Source organism: Crinia signifera, chromosome 1 (assembly GCF_055691185.1).
Source record: "Crinia signifera chromosome 1, ASM5569118v1, whole genome shotgun sequence".
NCBI lineage: Eukaryota > Metazoa > Chordata > Amphibia > Anura > Myobatrachidae > Crinia > Crinia signifera.
Window position 1 is genome coordinate 449,008,935 of NC_139217.1, and position 16,647 is coordinate 449,025,581.

A 16,647-nucleotide genomic window follows, 5' to 3' on the forward strand; every position below is an offset into this window, starting at 1 on the left:
TTATCATACATACAATATCTTCTGCCGTTCCAAGTTTGCCAAATCCTTCCGGTATCGCATTAGTAGGTTCCCAACCTTATTTCAGCTGCCGTTGGTGGAAGGAATCATTTCATACAAACGGTTTTGAATAAAATCCAAATTCTAAATATATATATATTCATGTCTGTCTATGTTTATTTAAACACCAGTTCTAATACGTTCACATACTGAATCATCCACACCCTACTGTACAAGTATGTTTTATAGTACTAAGTAATTTTTTTATACTTTATTTTTTAAAGGGTGTTGACCAGATGAATTTATTTGGTGATATGTCCACCCCACCAGACCTCAACAGTCCATCCGTAAGTACATAATCATCATCTTCCAGTCCTTTCATGAGAGAACCGGAGACAGCCGCTCAGTTACTTTAAAAGGCAGTTAAGTGCTGACATGTAGAAGTACTGTGTATTAATGCTAGAAATGTATCACTCCAAGCTTACAATTGTTCTTTACAACCCCGACTTGTGCACACGTTATAGTTTACACGCTCTGGTTAGTGTGTAGTGTGTGTTCTTTTATTTTGTCCACCTGCACTTTGTAATGTTGTAACTGGATTGGGTATTGATTAACCCAGGAACATGTGATTAATGAGAAGCCCAGTCGTTTGCGTACTTAGAACAAGACCAGAGTTCATCTTCCTCATGTTTCTCAATTTAGCTGGACATTTGGGTAAATTTATATTTTGTAACTTTTATTTGGCTTCAGAAATGATGAAAAACCCCAGGAACTCGGGGTAACTTTCCAGACTTTTGTTTATACGTATTTAAAAATGCATCATACATCCTGAAAAAATCCTAAGGATTCCCTGTTATAAGTATTATTGAGAGAGCACATGACAGCTAGGCTGGGGCAAAGCATTGGGGCCCCTTACACACCTGTTAATAGGAACCAATTTCTAATAAATCATAATATGCCCAACTCTCTACTTCCATACTGTGAATGGCCCCATCCAACCACCAATGAGCATGCTTACAGCCATTCGCTGCCTGGATGCAGACTGGGAGGCTACAGTTACAATAATTGCCTCTGTTACTTTATAATCTCTGATGCCCCTCCCCCCAGTTTTAAGCCTGGCATCTGATTGGATGCCAACAACTGTGCAATGTAGTGCTGAATTTGCTACATACCTGATACGGGTGTCCGTTTATTCCCCTGCAGAATTAGCTGATTGCTACTGGCCTCCTTACAGATCAGCCACCTGCATTTACGGGTGTGGATTGTTCGACGGTGTCTAGATAGACCGTCGACCTTTTCATGTGTCTACCTTTTTCATGTTGATATTTTGACCCTGTCGACCTATTGTGGGGTTGCCCTTTAAGACACTGTAGACCTATCAACCAGAACCATTATTAACAAAACACATTTTTATTAAAATCTTGCTGTACATGACAGTCCTCCTGTGATTATTATCATCCAATCAACTAAAACAAATTTCATGTCTAATTTATCAAATTTATGCTTATAATTAATGTAAATTTATTTTGCATGCTTTGCTTTATTTTGAATATTTAGGGATAGATAGATAGATAGATAGATAGATAGATAGATAGATGAAATTGTGATAGGAGCCCCAGTTTTTGGGGTGTAGCCAGTCTCCAGAGTAGGTGTGGCCAGTCATCACAGAGGATTGGCTATCTATTAGAGAGTGCATGGTCTCGTCTCCGATTGTGAGAACATTTCCAACAGTCGGAAACACCGGCCAATTGGACCGTTGATTTTCAATCTTCCGACAGTCGGAAATGTTCCACCAGTTGGAAGGCCCGTGGATCGGGGAAATTTTAACAACCTAGCTGCTGTTTTCAACAATGCAGATTAGACTTTTAAAAAAAGTTGAATGTGCATGGGCTTCAATGCTGCCGAAAACGTCCGCATTAAATTGGTGTCTGCCAATATTTCCCACTGTCGGTAATATTGTCACACCATGAATCCCCCCCCCCCCCCCCCCCTAGGGAGAAAACTGCCAGTGCATGCAGGATAATGTACCAGATTAACACCAGCAATGTAGAAAATACACCACAATCCTGTGCAGTATAATGTATAATTCAAGCGCACAGACTGGATTCTGATCCCTATAGGAGGAGGCGGGCCCCATGCGGGGGATGAGGGGGGGCAGCAGCGGGGGTTTACCCCTGTGGGCCAACCCTGGATTGATAGATAGAGAAAGAGAGATAGAGAGTTTCTCCTTTAACCCCTTAAGTGGTGGGTTTTGCTGGGGCAGGACAAACCTACAAGGGCAGGTTTGTCCTGCCCTAGCAAAACCCACCACAGATAGTACGAAGCCGCCGCTCCTCCCCCCTCACCTCCACACCGGTGTTAGTACTCCGGAGCTCCCCTGCCGCCTGTCAGTCATCACACAAGCGGCAGGCTCGGGAGGACGTGAGTGCCTGAACTCTCCCGAGTCCCCCCAAGCCACGCCGACCATCCCCGAGCCTGCCGCCTACGCCACTGATGCAAACAGTGAATGGCGGCTGGAGCAGGGGAGCTCCGGCGTACGATCGCCGGAGCGGAGGGGGTGGGGGGGGGAGGCGACAGGAGGGGGGTGACGGGGGGGACCCTAAAGGTATTGCGCCAGTGGTGCTCCGCTGGAGGCACCACTGGCGCGCACCTAATGCAAAGTGGTATGCCCGGAAATTTTCCGGGACAGCCCGCTGCGCCAGCGCAGCTGAGCCCGGAAATTTTCCGGGCATACCACCCAAGGGGTTAAGACTAAAGCACTTTGTATATATGTGTGCGTTTATTGATTTGCTTGCCATTGTAACATTGTAATACTGTATGTGATTTTCCTGCTCTGCATGTTCGATTTTATAATGTTTCATTTAATTTCTCTCCACATCGATAGGAAAGTAATGATATCCTTTTAGTGGATTTAAACACTGAAATCGACACCAATCAGAACTGTGTTAAAGGAAATCCTTTTTTATCCAATGGCATCCACCACGCTCCTTCTTCTATTCCTCACCCCAAAGCACAGTCACCTTTCTTACCTGAAAACTCATCTTCTACCAATCTCAGCTTTTTCCCTGCACCTAATCCAGACCCCTTTTGTGATGATCCTTTTACCGCTCCAGATCAATCAACTTCTTCTTCACTTGATTCTTCAAAACCTGTCAATCGTAAAACGGAAAATTTAAAAATCGTAGGAAACGGTCCCGACAGCAATGGCATTCTAACGAATGATATTGAGTTTGGGCAGCAGTTTGACCAAATCGCCGGCCAGTCCGGTAAACAAGAAGTGAAGTCAGACCAGTGGCCTTTTAGAGCTAGCCAGTCTGCTCCCATTACACGGACTCTCAATGGTGTACTAGGACACAAACATAATGTGGGGTCACTAAGCAAACCAAAGTCAAATCCGTTTACGGAATGCCCATCCAAAGGAAGGGATGGGCAAAATGGAGTAAGACGGAACTCAGAGGGGAATTCCAGTTGCAAGAGAGACAATACCAGCCCTATGTCATCCGACCCTATAACTATTAGTCCTCCGCCACAAAGTGCCAAGCCGGGAAGAGGAAGGAGAAGTGTAAAGGTGAATTTTTTTGTAAAAACTTTTTTGTTTAGCGGAAAACTTTTTTCAAAAAATAATAATAGCATGACAAAACATTCCCCACTTTCTTGAGACATCCTTCTTCTATCTTATCAATAGGTGTTTAAATATTGCACAAATATTTGACACTTAAAACCACAAGGTAATGGTAGTTAATTATTTATTTATAGTTTTTTTTATGATTTTCCATGAAAACACTTTTGCATGTCGACTCCATTGCATGTAACATCCTTAAAAGGTCCCGACAGAACAATATTACAAATGTAAAAAACGTTTCAATCACTGATATTAACCGTTTCCTTCCAGAGGGTACGGGTAATAGGGTCGACACTAATACGGTCAACAGTCAATAAGTCAACCACTACTGGTAGATAGGTCAACACGTGAAAAATATCGACATGGTCAAAATGTCAACACAAGCAATATGTCGAAATGGAAACGTCGACTTGAAAACGGACGACATGCGTTTTTCACGATTTTTAGTGTCTGTGTTGACATGGACACCTTGAGTGCTGTCGAGAGGGAGGGGAGAGTGGAAACTTTACACTGAGCCCGATGGAGGGGCCCGGATTCTGCTCCCTCCTCCCTCCACTGCAGAGACCAGGCAGTGGGAGTAGAGGGCAGCAGCACAGCCTCTCTCCCCTGCTCAGCACATGCTGCCCAGTGCCGTGTGCTGTGCAGGGGAGAGAAGCAACAGTCTGTCCTCTGGTATACAGCCACACCCCTCCCATTGGGCACACCCCTCCCATTACTCACGCCCCTTTTTAAAAAAAATATGGACCAGACAGCACTTTAAAGGCCCTGGACACCTTATAAGTATAACGTGTCCCCTAGCATGGCTAGCTTCACTATTATAATGTAACCCTGGGCCTGGTCAGCACCACCCGCCATGCTGCCGAATGCCCGCATGCCGAATTCAGTCTACTACGAGAGGGTCTGAATCGGCCCACTATCCAAGTCTGGAAAAACACAATTTTTTGTAAAAAAAAATCGAAAAACACATGTTAACCTTTTTCCTGTCCACCTTTTACATGTCGACCAATTGCTTGCATCAACCTTTTGACCGTGCCGACCTAAAGCATGTCAACCTTTTTCATGTGTCGACCTGTGGCCAGGCAACCAATAGGGGTTGATCTAGCGACCTGCCAACCGCATCCCATTACTGGGAGCTCCATTGCGATGTCTTATTGACCCTGAAGAACTCGAAACATAAGTTCAGAAATGAGTAAAGAGCAGGCGCTTACAATAATGTAATATTGGTTTCGGTGGACATGTCCTTTAAGACGTACAGGTACCTCCTCTATCCAAACGCTCAACGTAATATTGATTCATACACTGTATGGAACGCTGGAAATATTTGCTGTACAAAAAAAATTTGTGAAATGATGTTGCATTTCTGCTGGGTGCATGCACGTGCATGGCGAACGAACTGTTCACTGGGTGAGGGAGTGGAGGGTGCGCGGGGGGGGGGGGGGGGCGGACCATTAGCATATGGGAATGTTCCCATGAAAATGCTGGGCGTTCTCGTGGTAATGGGCCAATGACGCAGGGGCGGCAGCTGATATCACCAGATGTCAGCTGCCCGCTCACTTCCCTCAGAATGTGTACGCAGATCTAAAGTTGCTCTGAGCAAGCTTAGATCTACGTGCGCATTCCATATCAGTTGATGGTTGGCAACCATCGAAGAATGTGGGTGTTCCCCTGCAGGCTGCGAATGGATTTGCAGCGAGTGCGAACGTACGCCAGGTGGGATCTAGTTGATCCGCAAGGATGATAATTAGCATCCGTGCGAATCAAGCAGAATAACCCCCAGAGTACCTTGGCCATAGAGGACATCCCAGGCACCATATTGGATGTGCGCATCATTACAATGGGCCTGATTCTGAGACAGCAGCTGTAGCATCTGTGTGCGCATCTATTGCTTCTGTAGCTTTATGTAAATGCCGTGACATGCCCGTCCCTAGTGTTCTAGAGTGCAACTGCCTGCGGAAGGACTGAGATGTACCGGTACCACCTGGTGTATCTACATACAATCAGTGGTCACACTATGGAAGCTTGTATCAGCCCCATGGTAGGTGCAGACTGTGCGCAGAGAATGGCTTCCTATGTGGGCGATTGTGCGTATGAGTTCCCAGCCAGTGCAGTGCCGCGCCTGCGACACTTATCCAACACACGTGCCACAGTTACCTCCCTGTGACCGTACATCTCAGTTACAACCTATACCTTTGTACACACGGACCCTGGGCACATGCAGTAGACAAACATTGCTGAAGTGAGTGTGACTCAGAATCAGGACCAAGGGGGTGATTCTGATTTAATCAGTCCCCCGTGCGTTCACACAGAGGACTGATTTTTGTTGACTGCGCATGTGCATAGTTATTTATGCGCAGGTGCAGTCGCTGTGTGCGATCATCCACAGCGCTCGCACACAGAATTCCGGGCGGGGGGGGGCATGGAATGGCGGGCCGGGATTCAGACAATGGAACGCCCAGCGTTTCATGGGCGTTCCCATGGAAAAGTTGGGTAATCGCATGGGGGGCAGGCAGCTGACGTCAGCTGATGTCAGCTGCCCGCGCGCTTCCCGTACAGGGCACTCGGAGAAATCATTAGATGATTATGCAATTCATCCATTTGCAGCTGTGCGGAGGATCGCGGCGTGCGAGGGGAGGGGTGGCAGCTGTGCTGGCGACGTCTGGGGGACTCGCAAGACTGCAAAATTCGCAGCCTAGCAATTCAACCAGAATAAGGTTCCAAGTGCACAACAAAGCCCTATAGAAGTAAATATCGCCAAACAGGTGGGGCATCCCCCAATCTCCCTAACCAGCATAACCCATAGTTGCCTACCTGACCCTCTCCTTCAGGGAGAAAATGCTCTGGGGTAGATTTATTATATGGCGATCAGGGGAATCTGCGCTATCCCCGTGTGTTATAGCAGGGGATAGCGCTTCCCTTGATCTATCACACCCGCCGAGCGTTTACTCTAACGCCGGCGGTGTGGGGCAGGAGGCAAAGCACAGGGGCGATATTTTGCACTGCGCCACTGCCTCCTGCCTGATTTATGAACGGTCAGCATCGCTGACCGTTCTGCCGCCTGCAGCTGTCGACTTCGCCAGCTGCAGGCGGCGATGCCCTATACCTACAGCAGGGACAGCGCTGTCCCTGCTGCTGGAGCTGAGCTGCGCTGGGATCTCGCGAGACTAGCGAGATCCCGCGCATGCGCAGTGAGCCGGCCGGGGGGGAAAGGAGACGGCGCATCAGTATTAACTGATGCGCTGTCTCCAGGAGGGACATCGCCGGAGGGGGGAGTTAGCGCTCCCCCACTCCGGCGGCAAGATCTTAATAGATCTTGTCGGTGTCCCCTCCTGCTTCGCCTCGCTAATGAGGCGAAGCAGGAACTGTTATAGCGGCGCGATAGGCGCCGCTATAATAAATCTACCCCTCTGTTCCTGGGCTTCCCTGGTAATGTATGATTGCCAGCACCTGTGGTGACACCTCTTTCTTATCAATTACCTAGCTCCCCACAGGTGATGGCAATCCTACATTACAAGGGAAGTCCAGGAACAGAGCATTTTCTCCCTCATGGAGAGGGTCAGGTAGGCAAGTATAGCATAACCATATTGACTAGGTATGACCTGATGACCATATCCAGGCCAAATAACTGCAGCACTTGGAATCCTATTCGTACTGATCCAAAGGTGACCTCATTCACACACTGTCGTGATGACATTTTTGACTAATATGATGATATTTTTACTCGAAAACACAAGTACTTTATACTTTGGCCTCTAAGTGAAGCCTGGATTTAACCCTTTGAGTGCCAGCCTCTCTGTGAGAGATCTGCAAATCATTCTCTATAAATGCCGGCGTCGCTCACATTTGTTATATAAATTCAAATTAAAAAAATATATTGTTTAAAAAACGATTATATGTCCTATATAAAGGAAAACATTACAGGTCATTATGGTGAATAAAATGTTTTGCTTGGCAGTTTCCACACCTATTTTGTCAAAATCACTTGGCACTCAAAGGGTTAAACTTCCATAACGATGTCATTCTGATAATTAATGGAACACAGGTGACACTTTTTTTTCGATGCTGTATTCAATATTCTTAAGTATTAACCTTGTAAGTAAGACACTAACTTGTTTTATATCTGTTTCATTATGCTACCATGTGTGTTTGTAGTCACGGTGAGTACATCAGTATGGGGTTTTTATTTCACTAGTGTCTGTCATATATAATAATGTCAAAGTCATTGCCTGTGATTCTTATTAAGTGTAATTTTTAGCTGTAAGGTTTGTGAGGTAAAAAATTTCCTAAGATGGGAGTTCTATCAGATTCTATTATCTTCTAGACAAGGCATGTCCAAACTGTGGCCCTCCAGCTGTTGTGAAACTACACATCCCAGCATGCCTTGCAATAGCTTTAGCATTTTCTAATAGCAAAACTGTAACAAGGCATGATGGGACTTGTAGTTTCACAACATATGGAAGGCCATAGTTTGGACATGCCTGCTCTAGAAGGTGATAAATCAATAAGAAGTAGAATCTGATTGGTTGCTATGAGCAACATAGCATCTTCAACAGAACGCCCGTGTTAGTAAATTCATACCTCCCAACATTACCCTCTCCAGGAGGCACCAGTCCCGTTGTCCTTGTGTGTGTCGCACTTCTACTGTCGACCTACATCAGTGGTCAGGGAACTCGGTCCTCATTAACACACACAGTGCATGTTTTGCTGGTAACCCAGCAGGTGCACAGGTGTACTAATTACTCACAGACACATTTTATAAGGTCCGCAGGTGGAGCTAATTATTTCACTTGTGATTCTGTGAGGAGACCTGCAAAACATGCACTGCATGGGGTAATGAGGACCGAGTTCCCTGACCGCTGACCTTGATATTGCCTGTGAGTGATATCACATTCAGATGTTTGGCTTAATGAACAAAACAGTTATGAAGTGTTTTGTAATTGCCAATTCAATAATACAGAACAGGCGCAGCCAACCCGTGGCTCTCCAGCTGATGTGAAACTACGCATCCCAGCATGCATTGCCACAGTTTTAGCATTCTCTGATAGAAAAACTATGGCAAGGCATACTGGGACTTTCCAGTTTCATAACAGCTGGAGACCCACAGGTCAGATACAGAAACATTATTCTGTATATTTGTCACTATATGCAGGGCCATAACTAGGGGGGGGGGGCTAGGGGGTCACGCGCGCCGGGCGCTGGAGAGTGGGGGCGCTAGTGTGAGGTCCCGGGGATGGGCAGCGGGGGTCCATTGACTGGTGGGTTAACGCTGGCTCCTACCGGGGTCCCGGGGATGGGCAGCGGGGGATCCGGGGACTGGTGGGTTAACTCCGGCTCCTACTAGCGCTGCCGGGCGGTGGGCGGGAAGCAGGTTTTGAAAAGACTTGCCGGACGCAGATTTGCTGAATTCAGCCAATCAGCGTCCGGCAAGTCTTTTCAAAGTCATCGGCGCTTCCTGCCGCCAGGCAGATAGCGCTAGGAGACGGAGTGAGTGAAGGCTGCCGCTACACCAGTCCCTGGACCCCTGGACGCTGCCTACCCCTGCTGACTGCACACAGGTATGTTGGTCCAGGGACTGGTGTAGCGGCAGCTTTCACATACACAGCCGCTCGCTATTTGCCTGGCGGCGGGAAGCGCTGATGATTTTGAAAAGACTTGCCGGACGCTGATTGGCTGAATTCAGCCAATCAGCGTCCGGCAAGTCTTTTCAAAATCTGCTTCCCGCCCACCGCCCGGCAGCGCTAGGAGCCAGAGTTAACCTTCTCCAGTCCCCGGACCCCCGCTGCCTGTCCCCAAGGCAGTAATTTGGTGTTTTGTTTTGTTTTTTTTGGGGGGGGGGCGACCAAGTGACTGCCGACCCGGGCGCCGAAACACCTAGTTTCGGCCCTGCTATACGGCTGTAGTGCTACATTTCTTTATTGTTTTTAATCTAAGTTATTTGATTTAATTTTTATTTTTAAAAGGAAACATTACACATATGGAGCAATAACGGATTAAGGTTCAGATGCACTAAACTTGAAAAGTGATAAAACAGAGAGTGATAAACCACCAGCCAATCAGCTACTAACTGCCATGTCACAGACTGTGTTTGATAAATGACAGGTAGGAGCTGATTGGTTGATGGTTTATCACTCTCGTACATCTCGCCCTAAACCCGATTCATAGCTGGGAGTGGGTAATGCAGTAGCACACTATGGGTAATGAATTTCATACTATAAACTAGATTAGAGTTGCTCAACTTCTTTTCTTATACTGTAGCTGCAATGCCCTATATCACCGTTCCACCATTCTGGGACACCGAGGGGTAATGTAATGAAGAGCGATTGGTCAAAATCACAGATTTTGTGCAATTTTTGCGGCAGAATTTAAAGCTGGGAATATTTTAGGGCAAACCGGGCAGGTTTTGCCTTTTAAGAAATTGTCACTTTAAATCTCGCAGCAGAAATTACAGTTACTGATTCCAATGATACATGAGAGAATTCACAGGTTTTTCTTCGAGCCGACATGTGCCGACAGGCGGTATTTCATGCCCTACCATATGCTAGGGTGTGGAGGGAGAATAGAATAGTGCGCCCGGTGCATGGCGAGGTACACTTTGACAGTGTCCATGTCGACTATGTCAACATTTCACCTTTTCACTGTCGACCCTATGCGTGTGTCGACCTTCTAACCCTGTTGGACCTATTTCATAGGGTTCTCTACCCTCCCGGAATGGCCGGCAGGCTCCCGAAAATCAGGTCCCCCTCCCGGCCCCCTGGAAAGGTGGGCAACCCTCCTGGATACCGGCACCCCGGCTTCTCCTGGAGAGGAGACTTAAAAGTAGGCAACCCTGCGCTCTTAATACATTACGTCCACCCAGAAGGATGCAGCTGTATCTTTGGAAGAACACAGGACAGAAAACCAGCAAACTAGGTAGACTAGAGGCAAGGTGTCCGGATAACATTCAATACAATTCTGGAATTGTAACTGGATTCTGAGGATGACGTGAATCAAGTTGCAGAGTGGATAGGTGCCAATGGCACTATGGGAAACAATATAGCTAGCATTGAGACACCATAGGGTCACATAAGCACGGGAATACAGAGTTTTACAGATCTCCTGATTTCTCTCGTGTCATTAGAATCGCTGACTGCATATCTCATATCTCTGTCACTATTGGCCACGCCCCCGTAGTATATCATTTCCATTCCACATTCTCATTGTCCCCTGGCTATTTGATGCTAGGTACCCTGTTCATATGTTAGACCAGTGGTTCCCAACCCTGGCCCTCAAGTACCCCCAACAGTGCACGTTTTCCAGGTCCACTCATTATTCAGGCACATTTGAAAAGATCCACAGGTGGTGCTAATTATAGTACTTGTGATTCTGTGTGGAGACCTGCAAAACATGCACTGTTGGGGGTACTTGAGGACTAGGGTTGGGAACCACTGTGTTAGACCCATCCTTGTATATTGCCCCTTCTCAATTCTCCTTGCTTATCACTTACCCCTTCTCCCACACTATTCTCCCACCACCACAAACCCACCCCAAGGCTCCCATCTTGCTATGATGTTTTGGCACTGGCTCTGCACCCTTTAGTCTTATGCAGGTTAGAGAGGAAGCAGGACAGGAATGTTCCCCTCCACTTAGCATTTTGGGGTATCAATGTAGGGCAGGCATGTCCAAACTATGGCCCCCCAGCTGTTGTGAAACTACAAGTCCCATCATGCCTTGCCACAGTTTTGCTATTCGGGAATGCTAAAACTATTGCAAGGCATGCTGGGATGTGTAGTTTCACAACAGCTGGAGGCCAATAGTTTGGACATGCCTGATCTAGGGGATAAGTTCGCTAGGTCGACACTCGGTCGGCGGGGCTTAATTCAACAAATGAAATAAGTCGACGTGGCTAAGGTCAACAGGAAATCTGGGGTTGCTTTCAAAAGCATACCTATCAATCTTTCTACTTTGCATATTTTGGTTAAGACTGCTGATAAATCCAATTATATCCAAAAGGACATCGATAATGCATTTTAAGGATGGCATCGTATTTCCTGTCTAGCCCAGTATCATTTAGCAACATTAGAACAATTATATTTTTTTTATGTAGATAACTGATCTAGTAGCTTGTCAAACAATGATTCTCTCAACAAGTAACTCTTCACTCCTCAAAGACTAGAAACACGGTTCCCGAAATACAGTAAACCCTCTCCCTTAGTGGCATCAATCCAGATCTTGTGGAAAAATTACAGGGCCATCAGTGTTATTGGGGAGTCATAATGCAATCTGTCAGGGAAATCTGGGAAACTAAACATGTTAAAAAAACACCCGATTTGCCAATCGGCGAATACGGATTTTTATTCCCGATTCTCTGACCCAGCCGTCGGGGTTTATGGGGTTAATTACCTTTTTTAATAGCATGTGTTGTCTACAGTATTACTATAATTACCGATTGTTTAAACTTCATTAGGGACTCTATAAAGTCTCTAATAATATTTTTTTATACAGCCGAGCTCTGATGACTTGTTTGGGTCAGACCTCTTTCCGTCAAACTCTGGAACAAATCTTGGACCAGCCTCGCCAGCAGCCGTTCCATCCCCGCCAAACTCGCTACAGCCGAATCCTCTGGATCTTTACAATTCTGCCAGCCTTTATGGTGTTCCAAATATAAGAGGTCCTGGTAAGTGAAGATGATGGGGTAGAGTTGGCCAATATTTCACTACACACCGCGGTTGTAAAATGAATTAACTACAAAAACCCCGAATTGTGTGTACGTACAAATACAGAACAAATCATTATAAAATAGGGTTACACGTGAGAATGTTATTTATTTTTTGTTCGGCATATATTTTTCCTTTGATACATCTAGGACGAGGTGTATCAAGTATCTAACTTTGAATTTGATACATCCCACCACTAACGCATGCATTCTCTGGTGAGAACACATGCCCTGACCGATTAATATCCAGCATGCTGGATATTAATCGCCGGTTGATAGCAACATGCAGGGCCGCGCATCGCTGTTGCTATTGCCCCTACACACACAGCAATGTAGGGTCAATTTCAAAGCGAGAGCGCTTAGAAAATGCCCCTAAATCGCTACGTGTGTAGGTCCTATGCCACTGCACTTGTCCTGCCAAGTGATCTTCTAACTTACCGATCACCAACGCCAAAATATACATAGCTCAGTCTGACTTCATGCTTGAAGCAGATTAAAATCAAATTCAAAAAGTTATCAGACTTTACAAGTAGAATTCTATTTAGGATCCCTATTTATAACATTGCTTAGAAATTTTTAAATCAATATGGATAACGACAATGTGATTTTCTAATGCAGGTCCTCTACCGCATAATTCATCTCAGACTCAGCAATGGAATCCACAGCCTCTTCTTTTTAATCAACCAGCAGCCACACTTCCTAACCCAATGATGGGTGCTCAGACTACTTTCAGTCCACCAAATGTTCTTTCAGCTCCACCAGCAATGGTATCCTGGACTCAGCCAACTACTGCTGCAGGTCTTCCACCTTTACAGAACCTGACCTTGTGGAACAACCAGCCAGCCCAGCCTCAAGGATGGCCTCAACAACCAAGTAACCCATTCCAGATGAACATGTTTCCACCTAGACCAACGACATTGCCTTCTGGATTAGTTCAGTCGGGTCCAGTTTTAGCAAGCCCTCCTCAGATACCACCTAGACCAGGCCCATTGGAGGAGTCACCTAAGAAAGAAATTAATGCTTTTACTGCTCTAGATCCGCTGGGAGAGAAGGAAAGGAAGAATGTGAAAGATATGTTTAAAGACTATCAGCTTGCTAAGCCACCGGCTGTCCCTGCCCGGAGAGGGGAACAGCCGAACAACTCTTTGAGCACGTCCGGAGCTTTTACCAATTATTTTAACAGTAAAGTTGGAATTCCCCAAGAAAGTGTGGACCACGATGATTATGAAATTAGTCAACTCTCATCTAAAGTTAATGGTAATATGTTGTGTTTTTTCTAGCTTCTTGGTTATCACAGTTGACCCCAATAATCTGTTTGTCCGAATAACTAAGGTGGCCACTGCCAACATCCATACATGCTGAATACCGATTGGTGCATATTTATAACTTCCACCAGTCACGCCACCAACCCAGGTGCAGATCTTCTGTCCAAGTATGGCAACCTTGAGGTGTCTGTATACCATCAACATGTTCATGATACTCTCATAACACAGCCATAATGCGGACCATCTTCGTGCTCTCACCTTATCACCGCCAAAGAACACTCACTACTTTTTCAACACCTATCTGAGACCGTGCACCTCAATTGCAGCTCTGACTCCGAATCAGGCTCTATATCTTTCCAACGGTATACGGTCATTGGGTTGACACATACAGATGAGGCCGCTTTCTCCCTCAACGGCAGAGCACCAGATTTCAGTATCTGGCAACTGCTGGTGGAGGGTGGGCCAGGAGACGTGGACGCGCATCCATAGCGGAGAATGGGGCACGTGAGTGTGTCTGCCATGTGCGCGCCCCTTCTGCCATCTGCCGGTATCGCGAGGACAGGATGTGGCGGACGGCAGGATGGGAGCTGCTCAGATGAGAGCGGCTCCACCTGTAGAATGTCAACATGGCTTAGATTGACACCTGAAGTAGGTCGACATGCCTAAGGTCAACATGGTTGGAAGGTCGACAGCATTATGTTGGCAATGGCTAGGTCAACAGTCAAAGGGTTGACATGGGTTTAAAAAAAAAAAAATGAACCAACATGTGCCGACAGGCGGTATTTCATACCCTACCATCCACTAGGGCGTGGAGGGAAAATAAAATAAAATAGAAAGGCACCGTGTGCGAGCCATGGGAGGGGACGTGGCACACTGATACAGTGTCTATGTCGACATTCCGGACAAAAAAGTGAAAAACCCATGTCGACAATTTGACTGTCGTCCTAGCCATTGTCGACCTAATGCTTGTGTCAATCATCCCACCATGTCGACCTATTTCATGTGTCGATCTAAGACCTTCTGTGGTCGACCCAATAATATTGGTCAACCCAATGACCCATATGCTTTCCAGCTACTAGCGGAAGTTATATGTGCAATAAGTTTTATTTTCTTTAAACTCATTCGTTGTAGTCTTTTCCCCCCAGTAACGTTTGTGCGCATGTTCTTCCTTACTAGAACCACCAAAGCCGGCACCCCGAGCACATTCATTGCCAGTATCCAAACCGACAGAAGGGTTGTTTGAAAACCCATTTGGATTAGATTCATTTGGTGCTTCCATGGGACACTCTGTAAGTAACTCATGTCTACAGGTATTATTGCCTGCTGTTTGTTTTTGCTGTATTTCAAGAACCTTTATTGGTACTCTTTACCTAGAAGGGCGCCAGCGATTGAAATCGGGGGTAAAAAATCGCGGGCATCGCGGGTACATTAAAATCGGGTACCCGCGATGACCGCGATTTTCCCATAGGGATCAATGTTAAAAACGGTGATTGACCGCGATTTTAATGTTAAATGCCTCAATGCCCGCGATTTGGCCATAGGAATCAATGTTAAATGGGCCACAGAGCCCTAATAGTCACCGTGAACTCTGAAATGGCCCCCACAATTGTTACCGCCACCCCACGATCAACGTCAACCCGAAGCGTGGCGAGCGCAGCGAGCCCGCGAGGGGCGGCGGTACGCGTCCTCCGACCTTTTCATGCCCTACTATCCACGTCGGCGTGGAGTTGAGAATAGAATAGTGTGGCGAGCGCAGCGAGCCACCGAGGCCCGAAGCGTGGCGAGCGCACGCGGATACCTTCACAGGTAAACGCTTCCCCTCGCGGGCTTCACAGGTGTCCGCTTTTCGCCACGGACACCTGTGAAGCCCGCGAGGGGACGCGTATAACTGTGAAGGTATCCGCGTCCCCTCGTGGGGCTCGCTGCGCTCGCCACGCTTCGGGCCTCGGTGGCTCGCTGCGCTCGCCACACTATTCTATTCTCAACTCCACGCCGACGTGGATAGTAGGGCATGAAAAGGTCGGAGGACGCGTACCGCCGCCCCTCGCGGGCTCGCTGCGCTCGCCACGCTTCGGGTTGACGTTGATCGTGGGGTGGCGTTAACAATTGTGGGGGCCATTTCAGAGTTCACGGTGACTATTAGGGCTCTGTGGCCCATTTAACATTGTTTCCTATGTAAAAATCGCGGGCATTGAGGCATTGAACACTAAAATTGGGTCCAATCTGATTTTTAACATTGGTCCCTATGGGAAATCGCGGCCATCGCGTCGCACCCGATTTTTAGTGCATTCGATGGTCGCGATGGGCGCCCTTCTAGGTAAAGAGTACCCCTTTATTTTTTATAAATGATATCAGGCCGTAAAATACTCTTATACCCCTTTCACATCGCAATGCTGGGTCAGACCCGGTATCTCGATCAGATACTGGGTCCGGAGCTTTCACATTAAACCCAGGTAACCCATTATACATGGAATTAGCACTACTGATAACAGGGGTCAAATTGCATGGTTGGTCGACCCAGGTTTTAAGCTTTGGTGCTTTCACACCGCACCTCGACCTGGGTTGACACGCCACCGACCCAGCAATTACCCAAGGTGCGATGTAAAAGGGATATTAGCAAAGCATATCTCCAGCTGGGTACACACTGGGTGATATGGATGATGTCGCTAATGATATGGCGTGCATATCACCCATTGTGTATCAATATCGGTAACACGATTCGCATGACCAAGGTTGTTACCAATATCCTCTGTCCTATGTACATGCAGTTCAATATGACAATACCGTCAGCAACTGCTCGTGAACGATATTGGTCAGTGTCCGTATCATTGTCCGGCGGCACCGCAATATAGTTAACTTTATCGGCGACTGCTGGAATCGATCCAGTGTGTACACAGCATAACAGTACCTGCAATATAGAAATATCATTGTTCTAGAACAGGCCTAGCCAACCTGGAGCTCTCCAGCTGTTGTGAAACTACAAGTCCCAGCATGTATTGCTACAGTTTTGATATGAAGGTATGCTAAAACTGTGGCAAAGCATGCTGGGATGTGTAGTTTCACAACCGCTAGAG

The 16,647-nt window shown here is 46.8% G+C and overlaps 1 protein-coding gene across 2 annotated transcripts in view; it reads left to right on the top strand.

Moving 5' to 3' along the window:
* The window catches only part of DAB2 (DAB adaptor protein 2), a 135,227-nt gene that overhangs the window by 102,618 nt on the left and 15,962 nt on the right, over positions 1 to 16,647 (top strand). Inside the window, exons 9-13 of one of the 2 annotated variants that reach the window (XM_083154403.1) lie at positions 282 to 344; positions 2,882 to 3,565; positions 12,098 to 12,269; positions 12,927 to 13,565; positions 14,750 to 14,862. In XM_083154403.1, the coding sequence (XP_083010529.1) occupies positions 282 to 344; positions 2,882 to 3,565; positions 12,098 to 12,269; positions 12,927 to 13,565; positions 14,750 to 14,862 (1,671 nt within the window). The remainder of the gene's footprint in view (positions 1 to 281; positions 345 to 2,881; positions 3,566 to 12,097; positions 12,270 to 12,926; positions 13,566 to 14,749; positions 14,863 to 16,647) is intronic. The other variant, XM_083154412.1, reaches the window with a different exon arrangement.